This window comes from Salvelinus alpinus, chromosome 3 (assembly GCF_045679555.1).
Source record: "Salvelinus alpinus chromosome 3, SLU_Salpinus.1, whole genome shotgun sequence".
In the NCBI taxonomy this organism is placed as follows: Eukaryota; Metazoa; Chordata; class Actinopteri; order Salmoniformes; family Salmonidae; genus Salvelinus; species Salvelinus alpinus.
The window spans coordinates 74,557,355-74,574,553 of record NC_092088.1 but is presented as its reverse complement, the minus strand read 5'-3'; the positions used below and the strand labels follow the sequence as shown (position 1 = coordinate 74,574,553).

The 17,199-nt window shown below is 44.5% G+C and overlaps 1 protein-coding gene across 1 annotated transcript; it reads right to left on the bottom strand.

Annotated features, from left to right (window-relative positions):
- Nucleotides 1-333: 333 nt before the first annotated feature.
- On the bottom strand, nt 334-17,053 carry LOC139571316 (aconitate hydratase, mitochondrial-like). The gene is made up of 17 exons (XM_071394075.1): nt 16,926-17,053; nt 15,371-15,513; nt 14,865-15,123; nt 14,418-14,510; nt 14,019-14,177; nt 13,756-13,906; nt 13,440-13,544; nt 13,102-13,193; nt 12,906-13,011; nt 12,518-12,675; nt 11,770-11,843; nt 11,432-11,543; nt 8,984-9,265; nt 8,656-8,847; nt 6,856-6,988; nt 2,366-2,487; nt 334-2,172 (listed from the first exon to the last, which is right to left on the bottom strand). Exons 1-17 carry the CDS (start codon nt 16,959-16,961, stop codon nt 2,041-2,043), a joined length of 2,349 nt encoding a protein of 782 aa, XP_071250176.1. The 5' UTR covers nt 16,962-17,053; the 3' UTR covers nt 334-2,040.
- Nucleotides 17,054-17,199: the final 146 nt, after the last annotated feature.

Below are 17,199 nucleotides of genomic sequence, written 5' to 3'. Positions count from 1 at the left end.
GATAAGAACGATGCCTCGACTTCGTCTCGGGCCTAATTACCCGTGCCAATATCCTCCAAACACCGGCTTCTCAGGCATTATCACTTAATTGTATACTCAGTGTGTGTTCTAGGAACGTTCTTGCAACATCAGGCAAAAGTTTTATACAAACATTCTATAATCATCAGCACGACTGGGCAGTTTTGGTGTTATGAAAACATTTGCCGCAACCTAACGAATGTTCTGGGAACTTTTGCAGAACAAATGTTGGTTTGCTGGGTTCTCGCTCCCCCACACACACAAATGAACAAAGGAAAACTCCAGACAACACAACTTAACCCACAGAAGCAGTGGTCTATATTCATTGAAATGTCAGTTTATTTTACAACCCATCGTGACTGAATAACACTAATTTATTCAACATCAGAGAAAAAAAACAGGAAAACAAAAAATATTTAAATATACATGATCCAGACACGTTTCATACTGTAGACAGGAGGGGAGTGGTGATGATATACAATGGAGATTATTACAAAGCAGAACACACCACAACAGACTCAGAAAGTTGCTGCTGGAGTCAATATTTCAATGTGGTTTATAACTTTACAGAAACTCATACAAAATGTGTAATTCATTGTTGAAATGTTTCTAGGCAGAGTTAGTGTGTTTGAGAGAGTTCCATTCACTGCCAAGCAATGGGAGTTGTCTAGTGCAGTGGTTTCCAACCTTTTTCGGTTACTGTACCACCAACTGAATCGCTCTCTGCCTGGAGTACCCCTGGTTGGGAACCACTGGTCCAGCAGTATCTAGCTTTGACACAGGGGTTCAGTTCTGTGATAAAGACACAATGAAAAACACATAACAAGGGCCAGGAGTTTCCCTGACCAGGACAAACTCTGCACCCTAACGTAACCCCCCCCCCCCCAAAAATAAAAAAAGGCACTCAAAAATACACAGGACAGCACGAAAGAGTCTGGTAGTCCAAATAACACGTTTCTCCAGAGGAGACCGAAATACAAAAACAGGAGCAAAACTCCACTTTAATGCACATCCAAGCTTTTAGAGGAAAAATACATAAGCAATCACTCTAAAATATTGGAAGCTTTGACCAGTGTGGTAATACTCAGTAAGATCCAAAAGCACAGGGGTGTTATGGAGAGGGGCTGTTGTTACGAAGAGTTAACGCATACACACTATTTAATATATAGACAACACATACATACACAGATGTCCGTTTGCTGTGTGTTAACCAGTCTCTGTGTATTCTAGTCTTTGAGACTCTACAAGAAAATTAACAGCAGCTTACAGGGTGTGGATGGAGCTGAAAGGACAAAGCAAACACTCAATCACTAAAGCAGATATCTCATGCAGCCTGTGACAGATACAGCGTTAGACTGGTGCAGCTCAGAGACCAGGTGAGCGACTACAGTTTGGATGGACTGTTTGAACAGCTGTGATAACTGGAGGAGCTGCAGTTGGCAGTGTGTTAGGTTACCGTTCCACTCAAAGAAGAACGTGTTGGTGTTTGTCTCAAAAGCGGTAAGCCTTCCTTTGTATACAGTATCTGAGTCTACTACAGCAATTCACACTACCTTAAACTGTACAGTAGTACTGGTCTGTGTCTATGCACTCCTGTCGTCTGTACTGCGAGGTTAGACATGTCTCTTACATATGAGAAGTTGTGTTGGACTCTCTACAGTGTGGGCAGCGGATGACACATGCAGTGGTTGATGATTGGACTGGACCGGAAGCTTCATATAATCTGAGGGGGTGTGGCTTTTATTCTTTACCATGGCCATGTCTCAATACTCTTTAAATGGTTTCCTCTCCTCCTTTCCCTACTTATCACTGATTGGTTAAATGGAGCAGATAGTCATATTAACATTTACCTTCAGATCAGGGTAACGAACATAAGGAGAGGAGGAAAGGAAGCCGTTCAAGATTGAAACACATCCCATGTCTTTAAACACTGCAAACCTGCCCCCATCTCTGCCTAACCCGTGTCCCTCATCCTCTCCACTCCTCCCCCTGTATCCGTAGATCTTCCTCCTCCCTCTCCAGTTACTGGAGCTCCTTCATCCTGTTGAGGGCGGAGCCGGCTTGGAACCACTCGATCTGTGTCTCGTTGAAGGTGTGGTTCAGCTGGAAGTCATCTTTGCTGCCGTCACTGTGCTTCACTACTGCAGACAGGGGCTGGGGGGGGCAGCAACACAAAGTTAGACAGACATACATGGTGAACCTTATCTGGAAACAAACTTCAAGCCTAAACACTGGAGCTGGCTGGTTCGGATCCTGGACAGTCTAATTTAGACCATGATTAGTTAAATCAGATGTGATCATGATGGGCTGAAACTAAAGCCTACAGATTGGTGTAAATGCCACTCACCTTTCCTGGGGTGAAGGTTGCGAGTCCTTTGATGGAGATCTTGTCATCTGGTCGGATCTTGTCGTAGTCAGCAGGGTTCTGGAAGGTCAGGGGCAGCATACCCTGTTTCTTCAGATTAGTCTCTGCAGATAGAAGAAAGAAAAAAGGTTAGCTGCAGGAAAGCAAACTGGTAAGGATCCCCCCAAAATTGATTTTTTTCCCCTGTACAGAAACAAATTCATTGTGAACTGCAAGAAAATCCATTTGCCAGTTCAGAGAATAATTAAGTGTGTATTATGCATTTGTTAATCTGAATACTCCTAACTTTCCAACTCACAAGACACAAAAATTGTGTCATGGGGGGGGGGTCAGCGATTAAGGTTGTTTATTTATTTTTAAATATTTGTACATTACCCCCTTTTGCTCCCCAATTGGTAGTTACAGTCTTGTCCCATCGCTGCAACTCCCGTATGGACTCGGGAGAGGCGAAGGTCGAGAGCCGTGTCCTCCGAAACACAACCCAGCCAAGCCGCACAGCTTTTTGACACAATGCCCGCTTAACCCAGAAGCCAGCCACACCAATGTGTCGGAGGAAACACCGTACACCTGGCGACCATGTCAGCGTGCACTGCGCCCGGCACAGGAGTCGGTAGTGCACGATGGGACAAGGACATCCCTACCTGCCAAACCCTCCCCTAACCTGGACAACGCCAATTGTGAGTCGCCCCATGGATCTCCCGGTTGCGGCCAGCTGCGACAGAGCCTAGACTCGATCCAGTATCTCTAGTGGCACAGCTAGCACTGCGATAGTCCCTTCGACCACTGTGCCACTCAGGAGACCTAGGCGCTTAAGGTTTATCATGACATGAAATTATAATGTCTCCACCGACAGGAAGACATAGGGAACTATAAAATCTTTGTTGCCAAATTAGTTTTTTTCCCTTCAGGTTTTCAAAACAAACAGAAAAAAGGTAGAAAAACTAAATTGGATGTTATAAGTCCACAACAGGAGACATTTTGAGGTCTGGGGATGGGAGAGTCTACAAAACAAAAGCTCACCAGATTCATAATGATATCATTCTGCCAGGTAGGGCCTACTTTGCAGTCAACATTTAATTGAGAAGGTTCTGGAAAAGCCTTTAGAAATGACTTTTTATGCATGCCAACTGCTTACACATCATACGGTACCAGTCAAAAGTTTGGACACACCGACTCATTCAAGGGTTTCTTTATTTTTACTATTTTATACATTGTAGAATAATAGTGAAGACATCACAACTATGAAATATCACATATGGAATCACGTAGTAACCAAAACAGTGTTAAACAAATCAAAATATATTTAATATTCTTCAGATTAGCCACCCTTTGAGTTGACAGCTTTGTACACTCTTGGCATTCTCTCAAACAGAATGCATTTCAATTAACAGGTGTGCCTTGTTAAAAGTTAATTTGTGGAATTTCTTTCCTTCTTAACTTCTCTAGGGTAGGGGGCAGCATTTGGAATTTTGGATGAAATGCATGCCCAAATTAAACTGCCTGCATCTCGGGCCCAGAATATATGATATGCATATAACTGGTAGATTTGGATAGAAAACACTCTAAAGTTTCCAAAACTGTTAAAATAGTGTCTGTGAGTATAACAGAACTGATTTGTCAGGCAAAAACCTGAGAAAAATCCATTCAGGAAGTATTTTTTGGGGGGGTTTTGTAGTTTTCTATTCAATGCCAATACAGTATCCATTGACTTAGGACTCAAATTGCAGTTTCTATGCCTTCCACTAGATGTCAACAGTCTTTAGAAATTGTTTCAGGCTTGTATTCTGAAAAATGAAGAAGTAAGAGCAGTCTGAATGAGTGGACCCTGCCGTGTCACAGAGCTTTTTCCTGCGCAAGACCGAGAGAGTGCGTTTCTTGTTTACATTTTATATTTTTATTTATTTATTTTATTTTTTCCGTTATTTTACCTGGTAAGTTGACTGAGAACACGTTCTCATTTGCAGCAACGACCTGGGGAATAGTTACAGGGGAGAGGAGGGGGATGAATGAGCCAATTGTAAACTGGGGATTATTAGGTGACCGTGATGGTTGAGGGCCAGATTGGGAATTTAGCCAGGACACCGGGGTTAACACCCCTACTCTTACGATAAGTGCCATGGGATCTTTAATGACCTCAGAGTCAGGACACCCGTTTAACGTCCCATCCGAAAGACGGCACCCTACACAGAGCAGTGTCCCCAATCACTGCCCTGGGGCATTGGGATCTTTGTTTAGACCAGAGGAAAGAGTGCCTCCTACTGGCCCTCCAACACCACTTCCAGCAGCATCTGGTCTCCCATCCAGGGCCTGACCAGGACCAACCCTGCTTAGCTTCAGAAGCAAGCCAGCAGTGGTATGCAGGGTGGTATGCTGCTGGCATAATTGACGACGTTATTGTCCGGTTGAAATATTATTGATTATTTAGGCTAAAAACAACCTGAGGTTTGAATATAAATATCGTTTGACATGTTTCTATGAACTTTACGGATACAATTTGGATTTTTTTGTCTTCCTGTTTTTACTGCGTTTTAGCCTGTGGATTACTGAAGAAAACGTGCGAACAAAACTGAGGTTTTTGGGTATAAAGAGACTTTATCGAACAAAAATAACATTTATTGAGTAAATGAATGTCTGCTGATTGCAACCATATGTAGATCATCAAAGGTAAGGGATTAATTTTATCTCTATTTCTAAATTGTGTAACTGTTCTAGCTGGCTGGCTACTGTTTGTAATGATTTGTTTAGTGGGCTATGTTCTCATAATCGTAATGTATGCTTTCGCCGTAAAGCATTTAAAAAATCTGACACCGTGGTTGGATTCACAAGCAGTTCATCTTTAAACCTATGTAAAATATGTTTTGTTTTCTGAATTTTTATAATGAGTATTTCTGTATTTGAATTTGGCACCCACCAGTTTCACTGGCTGTTGAAGAGGTGGGACGCTACCGTCTCACGTGCCCAAGAGAGGTTAATGCGTTTGAGCCAATCAGTTGTGTTGTGACAAAGTAGGGGTGGTATACAGAAGATAGCCCTATTTGGTAAAAGACCAAGTCCATATTATGGCAAGAACAGCTCAAATAAGCAAAGAGAAACGACAGTCCATCATTACTTTAAGACATGAAGGTCAGTCAATCTGGAAAATGTCAAGAACTTTGAACGTTTCTTCAAGTGCAGTCACAAAAACCATCAAGCTCTGAGGAAACTGGCTCTCATGAGGACCACCACAGAAAAGGAAGACCCAAAGTTACCTCTGTTGCAGAGAATAGGTTCATTAGAGTTACCAGTCTCAGAAATTGCAACCCAAATAAATGTGTCAGAGTTCAATTAACAGACACATCAACTGTTCAGAGGAGACTGCCTTCATGGTTGAATTGCTGCAAAGAAACCACTACTAGGACACCAATAAGAAAAGACTTGCTTGGGCCAAGAAACACAAGCAATGGACATTAGACCAGTGGAAAGCTGTCCTTTGGTCTGGTGAGTCCAAATTTGAGATTTTTGGTTCCAACCGCCGTGTCTTTGTGAGACGCAGAGTAGGTGAACAGATGATCTCTGCATGTGTGGTTCCCACTGTGACGCATGGAGGAGGTGGTGTGATGGTGCTTTACTGGTGATACTGTCAGTGATTTATTTAGAATTCAAGGCACATTTAACCAGCATGGCTACCACAGCATTCTGTAGCGACTATCATTTGTTTTTCAACAGGACAATGACCCAAAACACCTGTGTAAGGGCTATTTGACCAAGGAGAGTGATGGCGCTGCATCAGATGACCTGGACTCCAATCACCCAACCTCAACCCAATTGAGATGTTTTGGGATGATTTGGACCGCAGAGTGAAGGAAAAGCAGCCAAAAAGTGCTCAGCATATGTGGGAACTCCTTCAAGACTATTGGAAAAGCATTCCTCATGAAGCTGGTTGAGAGAATGCCAAGAGTGTGCAAAGCTGTCATCAAGGCAAAGGGTGCTACTTTGAAGAAACTCATATTTTGATTTGTTTAACACTTTTTTGGTTACTACATGCTTCCACGTGTTATTTCATAGTTTTGATGTCTTCACTCTTATTATACAATGTAAAAAATAGTAAAAATAAAGAAAAATCCTTGAATGAGTAGGTGTGTCCAAACTTTTGACTGGTACTGTAGGTGCAAATAAACAGGCATTACTTCAGAAAGTAGCAGGAAGTACGAATCGCTGATGCATTATATTCATTAAGTTATGATAAACGGTACAATTAATGTTCCATACATCTAACTTTCTGTGCCGAGCCCAGAGGCTCAGTCAATGATTTCGATACGATGGATGGTCTATTTTGAGATCAAACCGGTGAATATCACCAAAAAGCAATGACTGTGCATCCCTGTAGTTGGGTGGATGTTAAAAATGAATTTGGGGAAGGAAGCAATGTAGTTGCAATGTTCTAAAGGCACACAACACACACTCTGTCCCTTTTGGCCTGTGCTTAAAGTTACCGTGGATCCTGGCGAAGCTTTTGACGATAATGCATCTTCCTCCCAGGTGTCTGGGCTCCAGGGCGGCATGCTCTCTGCTGGATCCCTCACCGTAGTTGTCATCTCCCACAACCACCCACGACAGACCGTTGGCCTGGGAGAGATCAAACACATCAGGGAAACCATTAACCCTCCTGTTGTGTTCCGGTCAAATTGGACCGAAGTTCTCTCTGAAAAATGTAGTTCAATTAATCTGATTGTCATAAGGTTCCATGACTTTGTTCACGCAGGGCATCTGAACACACAAAATTTGTTTATGATTTTCATTTTTATTTATTATTTAACTTTTGTACACCTGTGGGGTTCCTGGTCAAAAATGACCGGTCATTAGAAATGAATGGGTGAGACTACATTTAGTGTATAAAATTGAGTTCAGGCACATGCCCATTCATCAGATGGACACACTTCCACTCCCAGACCCCCACATGCATGTGTGTTTGAGCACACACACACACTCCGCTTCCATGGTAACCCCCACGGGAACCTTTCCCCAATAGAATCTTTCCCCCATGGTAACCCCCACGTTAACCTTTCCCCAATAGAATCTTTCCCCCATGGTAACCCCCACGGGAACCTTTCCCCAATAGAATCTTTCCCCCATGGTAACCCCCACGTTAACCTTTCCCCAATAGAATCTTTCCCCCACGGGAACCACACGTTGGCATTCTCACAAATAATTGCAACATTGTTTTAATAATATATATAACTTTTGTCAGGTATATAAAGCTTTTAAGGCTTGCTCAAAATTCATTCTGTGGCAGCACAATGACCAAACAATTTACTGTATGTGAGGCTCTTGAGCATATCTTTGATCATGACACTGGTGAGGAGGAGAGAGTCCTTGTTAAACTTTGACACAAAATAGTCTGTGATAAATAGCACAATATATTTAATCTGAGTATTTGTTATAGTCAAAATAATCCATAAATTACACTTTTTTTTAACTCAAAAACAAGTTGTATAAGCTCAGGTCAATGAGGCCTACAGGCCATAAATAGCAAATAGAAGTTCAAAACTTGTAATGTTCACAAGAACTTAAGTTGATAAAAATATCTAACACAACATTAGGTGATAATATATGTATTATTATGGATAATCAGCTATAAGGGGCGGTCATTTTGGAGCGGAAACACAGAATGAATTAACATGAAACAAACACAACAGGAGGGTTAAAGTCACTCATTGCCATTTCATACACTGATGGCCAAATGTTTATGGGTATTCTGTATCTATAAAAAGGGCTGAGACACGCACAGCATACTTTCAAAAGGGAAATTTGAGCGAAAAGTACACTTTTTTTTGCCCTAAATTCGTGGTATCCAATTGGTAGTTACAGTCTTGTCCCATCGCTGCCGAGTCCGTATGGGAGTTGCAAAGGTCGAGAGCCGTGCGTCCACCAAAACACGACCCAGTCAAGCCGCACTACTTTTTGACACAATGCCCGCTTAACCTGGAAGCCAGCCGCACCAATGTGTTGGAGGAAACACAATACACCTGGCGACCGTGTCAGCGTGCATGCGCCCGCCACAGGAGTCGCTAGAGCGCCATGGGACAAGGACGTCCCTGCCAGCCAGACGACGCTAGGCCATGGGTCTCCCGGTCGCGGCCGGCTACGACAGAGCCTGGACTCGAACCAGGATCTCTAATGGCACAGCTAGCACTGCCTTACACCACTGCGCCACTCAGGAGGGTACACTTTTTAATCTCAAGTGAGGATGTTGTTTGAGCCAGGGGTCAAGGTTCATCATCCGGGGAGCTAACCTTGTAATGGCGGGCGACGTCAGGAACACCGCCATACTCTCCCGTCAGCTGGTTCTTGATCTTGTTGACGCCGTCGTTCTCTATGTTGACTGCTCCGATCAGCATGTTGTTAGAGATGTTGTCAAGGTGACCACGGAACTTTAGCCAGGGGCCGGCAGCACTGATGTGGTCTGTGGTGCACTTCCCCTTCACCTGGATGGACAGAGAGAGCGAGCATGGTGGAATGCGAGAGAGTAAGTTTGACCAGGAATATATTTTTAAAATCAGAAAGTTCTGTAACTTTGCACCCTCCTGAACAGACCCTAGTTTTCCCCCTTTGACCCCTGACCTTGATGAGGACTTGTAGGTCCTCCAGATCTCCGCCGGCCCACTTGTCGAAGGGCTCCAGCAGCTGCAGCCGGGTGCTAGTGGGGCTGACGTCCACCCTCAGCTTGGATCCACCCTCTGCAGGGGGGTGCTGGTAGGTGTCCTGACCCGGGTCAAAGTCCAACTTGGGCAGCTCGTCTGCGCTGGGAGGCTCCAGCTTGAACTTCTCTCCGTTGGCGGCCGTGAGGTAGTCAACCTCGGGGTTGAAATCCAGGGTTCCTGCTATTGCCAGGGCTGTGACGATCTGGAGGAGGAGAGAACAAAGTAGTTGGTGGTGTGGAGTGTTTACCAGTGAGAGCAAGTGTACATTATCTATCATGGGAGTGAGTGAGAACAGTATGAAGGCGAATCAGCAAAGAAGCGGTGTGTGTGTCAAGGTTTCTATTAGCCTGTAAAAAAAATAAAAAATAAGATAAATACAACAGGATAACGTCCCTAACTGGCGCTGGCCAGAAAAAAAAAGAAATGCATTACAGAATAATGCTTTTTAGCCTATTCATTGATGGAAATACATATAACATGTCATGCTTATCGGTCTATAGGTTGCGTGGAATTAAATTGGCTCGTGTCTATTTTTGTTAGTGGTTGTGTTTATCACACGCGCACAGCATAAACATATAGAGCCTATGAGTGGAAAATCTGTCAGACAGCTATAGCTTCTCAAACAGCTCATTTCTTTCTGCTGTTGTGCTTTTATAAGCATTGCATAACAATTCTAAATGCAAATCGGCTGTTTTTTTATTTCTCAACTGGTAATTGAAGCATGCTTCCCATTCGCCATTCAAGTGCATATAGGTAGGCAGGCTTCAGCGTCACACCACTTTGCAATGAGCTGGAGACTGTATGCATTTTGAAAACAGTGCATTCGGGAAGTATTTCAGACCCCTTCCCTTTTCCAAATTTTGGATTAAATAAAAATCCTCACTCTACACACAATACCCCACAATGACAAAGCAAAAACAGGTAATTTTTTTGAGCACAGGTGCATCCTGTTTACATTGATCATCCTTGATTGGAGTCCACTTGTGGTAAATTCAATTGATTGGACATGATTTGGAAAAAGGCACACACCTGTCTATATAAGGTCCTACAGGAATTGTCCGTAGAGCTCCGAGACAGGATTGTGTCAAGGCACAGATCTGGGGATGGGTACCAAAACAGTTTTGCAGCATTGAAGGGCCAAGAGCACAGTGGCCTCCATCATTATTAAATGGAAGAAGTTTGGAACCACTCTTCCTAGAGCTGGCCGCATGCGCAAACGGGGGAGAAGGGCCTTGGTCAGGGAGGTGACCAAGAACCCGATGGTCACTCTGACATGAGCTCCAGAATTCCTCTGTGGGGATGGGAGAACCTTCTGGAGGAAACCTGGCACCATCCCTACGGTGATGCACGGTGGTGGCAGCATCATGCTGTGGGGATGTTTTTCAGCGGCAGGGACTGGGAGACTAGTCAGGATCAAGTGAAAGAAGAATGAAGCAAATTACAGAGAGATCCTTGATGAAAACCTGCTCCAGAGCACTCAGGACCTCATTCTGGGGTGAAGGTTCACCTTCCAACAGGACAACGTCCCTATGTACACAGCCAAGACAACGCAGGAGTGGCTTCGGGACAGGTCTCTGAATGTCCTTGAGTGACCCAGGCAGAGCCCGGACTTGAACCCGATCAAACATCTCAGTAGAGACCTGAAAATAGCTGTGCAGCGACGCTCCCCGTCCAACCTGAGAAAGCTTGAGAGGATCTGCAGAGAAGAATGGGAGAAACTCCCCAAATACAGGCATGCCAAGCTTGTAGCGTCATACCCAAGAAGACTCGAGGCTGTAATCGCTGCCAAAGTTGCTTCAACAAAGTACTGAGTAAAGTGTCAAATACTTATGTAAAAATGATTTTTTTTGAGGGAAAAAACGATTTAATCAATTTTAGAATAAGGCTGTAACATAAAATGTGAAAAAAGTCAAGAGGTCTGAATACTTTCAGAATGCACTGTATCATCCCACAAATGTCCCAGAGTGTTTGGAATAAGCTATTTCTTTCTCACACAGAATGATAAGCTGACCAATAGAATATGTCAACTTTTCTACTATGGGGGATTGACATAGGCTAGTGATTTTGCAGTTCATTAGTCTTTTTTTTACTCATTTTGGCTGAGGAAAAGTGCGCATTGGAATTTGGTAAGAAGGACGCACACCCTTCCGTTCTCGAGTTCGATGTTAGGGAATAACCCTAATCTTAATGTGATTTCTGTCATTCTGAGCACCATGAATTGATGCCCTAATCAGGTTACGCTCCCAATGCATATGCGTCTGGTAAATTTCTCAAATGTCCGTTAAATTAAAATGCTGCCAGTCAATTGTCCGGTGCCACATTTCCTTAACGGAAACCCTGGTGTTTGTGTATTCAGTCTTAACAGTACCTCAGGGGAGGCGACGAAGGCGTGTGTGGCTGGGTTGGCATCATTCCTAGCGGTGAAGTTCCTGTTGTAAGACGTGACGATGGTGTTCTTCTCTCCTTTCTTCACGTCACGCCTGAACAGAAACATCAACTTACCACTGTCCCAAATAGCACCCTACTCCATATATAGTGCATTACTTTTGACCAGAGCCCTTGGGCCATGGTCAAAAGCACTGCTCTACATATGGAATAGGGTGCCATTTGATACGCAGGCAATATCTTAAGACACTTTTAATAGAAGACTTCAACTTCAAAATTAATGTCAACAGAATGAACATGAATGAGTAAGTCAACTATTACCTGTCCCACTGTCCAATACAGGGTCCACAGGCGTTGGCCAGGACCATTCCACCAACATCACCGAGGATCTTGGACTACAGAACAACATACATACATACATCTTCAGTCAGGAGGAGCTAGCAGTAGGCCAGTCAGGAGGAGCTAGCAGTAGGCCAGTCAGGAGGAGCTAGCAGTAGGCCAGTCAGGAGGAGCTAGGCCAGTCAGGAGGAGCTAGCAGTAGGCCAGTCAGGAGGAGCTAGCAGTAGGCCAGTCAGGAGGAGCTAGCAGTAGGCCAGTCAGGAGGAGCTAGCAGTAGGCCAGTCAGGAGGAGCTAGCAGTAGGCCAGTCAGGAGGAGCTAGCAGTAGGCCAGTCAGGAGGAGCTAGCAGTAGGCCAGTCAGGAGGAGCTAGCAGTAGGCCAGTCAGGAGGAGCTAGCAGTAGGCCAGTCAGGAGGAGCTAGCAGTAGGCCAGTCAGGAGGAGCTAGCAGTAGGCCAGTCAGGAGGAGCCCAGGACACAGCAGTAGTATTCCTGCTGAGGATCTCAACATCCAGAGCTCCAATTACAAACCCTCTACTTGCGATGCCCTTAAATAGAGAGCAGAGCTGGGCCAATGTTAACATCCTTGATACTTAGGAGGATGTCAACAATATTTTACAACTGTTATCCTGTTGCCCTGATTTGTTGGGTGGAGTGATCAGCACCCCAGACACCCCTACAGTTCGAACCCTGGTCATATCCCCTTCCCATCTACTGGTACCAGGGACTCACATATCCGTCTCTCTCGATGGTGGCGCGGATCTGTTCAGACCCGGGGGTGATGGTAAATGCGGCCTTGCACTTCAGCCCTTTGTCTAAGGCCTGTTTGGCCACGGAGGCAGAGCGGCCCATGTCCTCATAACTGGAGTTGGTGCAGCTGCCAATCAGACCTGAGGGGAGGGGACAGATTAAGCAGCCACCCACTGCACGTTTACTTTCTCATATTGAATAGAACAGCTATACATCTGTGTATAAGGCTAAAGACAGATAAAGAATATACAGTAATAATATAGTAATATCACAGTTATAGCCAATTAATATTAAGGTCTGAACAGAGACACATGGTGGTGAGACGCAGTGGCCAGCTGTGAGGTCAAAAAGATCTGAAGACTGCACTGACCTACTTTGACCTCCAGGGGCCAGCCATTCTTCGCTGCCGTGGCCCCAATGTCTGCCATGGGGTGAGCCAGATCGGGGGTGAAGGGCCCGTTGATGTGGGGCTTCAGCTAGGAAGGACAGAGAAAGATAGCACGGGTCAGGTTGGATGTATGTGTGTGTGTGTGAGAGAGAGAGAAAGAGCAGGGTAGGGGACTCACCTCATCCAGGTTGATTTCCACAATCGAGTCATATTCACAGCCCGGGTCTGGAACCAGCAGGTCAGCATAATCGTCAGCCAGGGCAGCAATGTCTGAGAGGAGTGGGAGGGCAACGGGGTCAGATAAATGGATCAAGCATCTCTTATAAAGAAATGACAAACCTTCCAGGGGGGGGGGGGGGGCGTCCCAAATGGCACCCTATTCCCTTTATAGTGCACTATGTAGGGTGCCTTTTGGGATGCAGTCCCAGAACTTCACACAAACATATTCAGCACATCACCTGACAGATAATTGCACATCACGCACACAGACAGACTTGTTTGATGACATGGACTGACCTCCGCGGCCAGTCTTCTCCAGGTAGGTCTTCATGCGGTGGTTGTAGGGGAACACAGAGGTGGTGGCTCCAATCTCAGCCCCCATGTTGCAGATGGTGGCCATTCCTAAAACACACAATATGCTGGGGGTTTCTATGGGCATTCCTACAAACACAAAATGTCCTACAATGTTGCTTGATAGTAAACACTGCCGATTGATGATTGTGCTCCTCACACCATAAATAGAAAAACAGAAGTACATTAGACCAAAGAGCAGTGGTGGTCAGCTGGTCACTATCCTAGTTAGATAATGACAGCAATACAGTGTGCAGTAAACCTGTGCAGGAGATGGAATCCACCCCAGGTCCGTGGTACTCCACAATGGCTCCAGTACCCCCCTTCACGGTCAGAATCCCAGCCACCTTCAGGATCACGTCCTTGGGGGACGTCCACCCTGACAGCTTGCCTGTCAGCTTCACCCCAATCACCTGACAGGAGGAGAACATGGTTTAGTGAGGTGTATGTAGTATCATACTGTACTATATTACTAGGACTGGGGAAAAAGGAATGTGTTCAATATAAACTGGGAATCCCACTTACCTTGGGACATTTGAGCTCCCAGGGGATGCCAGCCATGACATCAACAGCATCAGCCCCTCCCACTCCAATGCAGATGGAGCCCAGTCCACCACCATTGGGTGTGTGAGAGTCTGTGCCAATCAGCAACACCCCTGGGTAGGCATAGTTCTCCAGGATTATCTGAATGGGTGAGATAAGAGTCAGTTATGGCACTTACCACAGTAAACAGATAGCTCTGCTCTTCATTATAAAAAGGTGCAATATCTTATGTGAATATATAATGAAATTCATATCAACATTTTATAGGAACTTAATTCTATAAGGACAGCTTATCTATTATCAAGTGAGTGCACTGCCAGCAATTAACACTAGGGAAATGTGTGACTTCAGTGTCATTTCAGAGTAGCCTTGTTACAGTACCTGATGGATGATGCCAGAGCCTGGTTTCCAGAATCCCACTCCATATTTGGCTCCAGCACTGGCCAGGAAGTTATACACCTCTGCATTAATGTCCTAAGGACCAAGAGAAAAGGCCAAATATTATTACGGGTACATTATTCCCTATTCTTGTATCCAGCCACCAGGACTGACGACCTTCTCCTGGGGCTCCCGAGTGGCGCAGCGGTCTAAGGCACTGTATCTCAGTGCTAGAGGCGACACCACAGAAACCCTGGTTAGAATCCAGGCTGTTTTCACAACCGGACGTAATTGGGAGTCCCATAGGGCGGAGCACAATTGACCCAGCGCCGTCCGGGTTTGGCCAGTGTAGGCCGTCATTGTAAATAAGAGTTTGTTCTTAACTGACTTGCCTAGTTAAATATATATTTTTGTATCCATCCCCTGCTCTGGCCTTCCCTGACCTTTCACCTTTGCTCTCGCTAGGTCCTTGGCTCCTCCGATCTGAGCCTCGATCAGATGATCACAGTGGATAGTGGAGGGCACAGCCACACAAGGCAGGCCACTGCTAATGAACTGCAGCATGGCCATCTGGGCCGTGGCATCCTGCATGGCCACGCGGTCCGGCCGCAGACGTAGGTACGTATGCCCCCTGGCGATGTCCTGCCCCACAGGGTCATCCAGATGGCCGTAGACAATCTTCTCAGAGAGAGTGAGGGGACGGTTGAGTCTTTAAGGGAGGAAGGCAGAGAATGTGCTAAGTTACTATAAAGGCCAAGTGCTACAAATAGCTCTAATTGTACAGCTGACACTGAACAGAAAAAAACTTGGGTTACAGACCCATCATTGCCTTGGCAAGACAATGAAGTTGGCTAAGTCAGAAACAGACTGGCACCCTGGCCTGTAGGCCATCTCACTGTAAGCATGGAATGAAACAGGGACACATGCTAATGTAAACGGTGGAGGGGTAGACTGACCTTTTGCGCACAATGTTGACGTTCTCATTGAGCTTCTCATAGCTGACGTAGTTGCTGGGCTCAAAGCGGCTCATTGAAACTTTGGCCTTGGCATTGAAGGCTGCAGACACGTGCAGGCGCCGCACACCCTGGCCCAGGGCAAGCTGACAACAGAGTTAATTCAACATGGAAAAAAATAACCTGTACATCAAAATCATTTGGGCCTAGATTTAGCTAGGTGGGGCAACCAAAAATCACAGTAAGTACATTTTTCCTCAATAAAGCAGCTATCAGCAAAGTCAGAGTTATTAACAGAAAAAAGTCAAGTACGAATGTCAGTAAAAACGGAGAGATTTTCTTGTTGAGCACATAAAGAATGATTCTAACTCAAGGTCAAACAGATTAGAAATACAAAATATCAGGCAGAAAAGTATCTGGCAAATGCAGATGTTTAGTCAATAATCAGCACTAAATGGATCCTTCAATGAAAATCCCTGACTACAACAGCCGAGATATACATCATTGAAATTGTATTTTGCCTTTCCATGTCGACAAGGAGGTGCTGTCACTCAAAGGTATGGGGAGGAAACCATATTAGGAACAGCAAACACATATAAACAACTACCTCTCCCCCTACTGTATTTATTTATTTATTTTGCTCCTTTGCACCCCATTATTTCTATCTTTACTTTGCACATTCTTCCACTGCAAATCTACCATTCCAGTGTTTTACTTGCTATATTGTATTTACTTCACCACCGTGGCCTTTTTTTGCCTTTACCTCCCTTATCTCACCTATCTATACTTATTTTTTCTACTGTATTATTGACTGTATGTTTGTTTTACTCCATGTGTAACTCTGTGTTGTTGTATGTGTTGAACTGCTTTGCTTTATCTTGGCCAGGTCGCAATTGTAAATGAGAACTTGTTCTCAACTTGCCTACCTGGTTAAATAAAGGTGAAATGAAAATAAAATATCTATAACATATCAAAATAGAAGTAAAAAGAGCCTAAGAAGTTTAGCATAAGGCCAATCCCTCCCTTTGGGCTTTGAGAGCAAAGTCTCAAAATATCAAAAACAGTTTAGACAGTTGTATGACAAACTGTTTCAATGACACCTCTATGGGGGACACTATTCTAACGGTGTTGTTTTGGTCACTGGCCAGACTGCGTCGTGCTTGCCAGCGCCCTGTGTGGTTGCTATGTACCCTAACCTTGCGTTAACCTTGCAATCAATAAACGTGTCCTCGGTTGAAATAACATAGAGAGCGATAACATCTTAAAGTTGAGCATATTCATCAAATTGTACACATTACAAGTGTCTTTAAATAGCCATATTTGTGTGTCAATGACAAACTTGAGCTCCTTGACGAAGCTAGCTAGCGAGCTTCGTGGTAACTCAGGACACGATGACCTGGGTCAGTGGCCGACAAGAATTTGATCGTACTCTCTCAAACAAACATCAGATCTATACATACGATTCACATACAATGTGCCTTCACTTGTATTTGAGAGTGAATTCTAACACATCGATGGCACATAAATTCAATTAAACTAGTGAAAAACTGTCGCTTACCTGGAGCCGAGCAACGGTAAGACAGTAGGTCGCCATTTTGTTCACTGACAAAGATGTGTCGAGCAGAGGTGACGTCAGATTTCGTAGCTGTCAAAGTCGCGTGTCTTTGGAGGAAAATAGAACGGACGTGTAAAGTTGTTTTAGAAATAGAGGTGGTATAGATTCTACTCGGATTTTTAATTCAGAGATGTATATAGAATATATTGTTCTTAACTAATATGCGATATGACTGCCACAAATGAAACCCTGAAATGTCTAATCTAATATTTTGTTT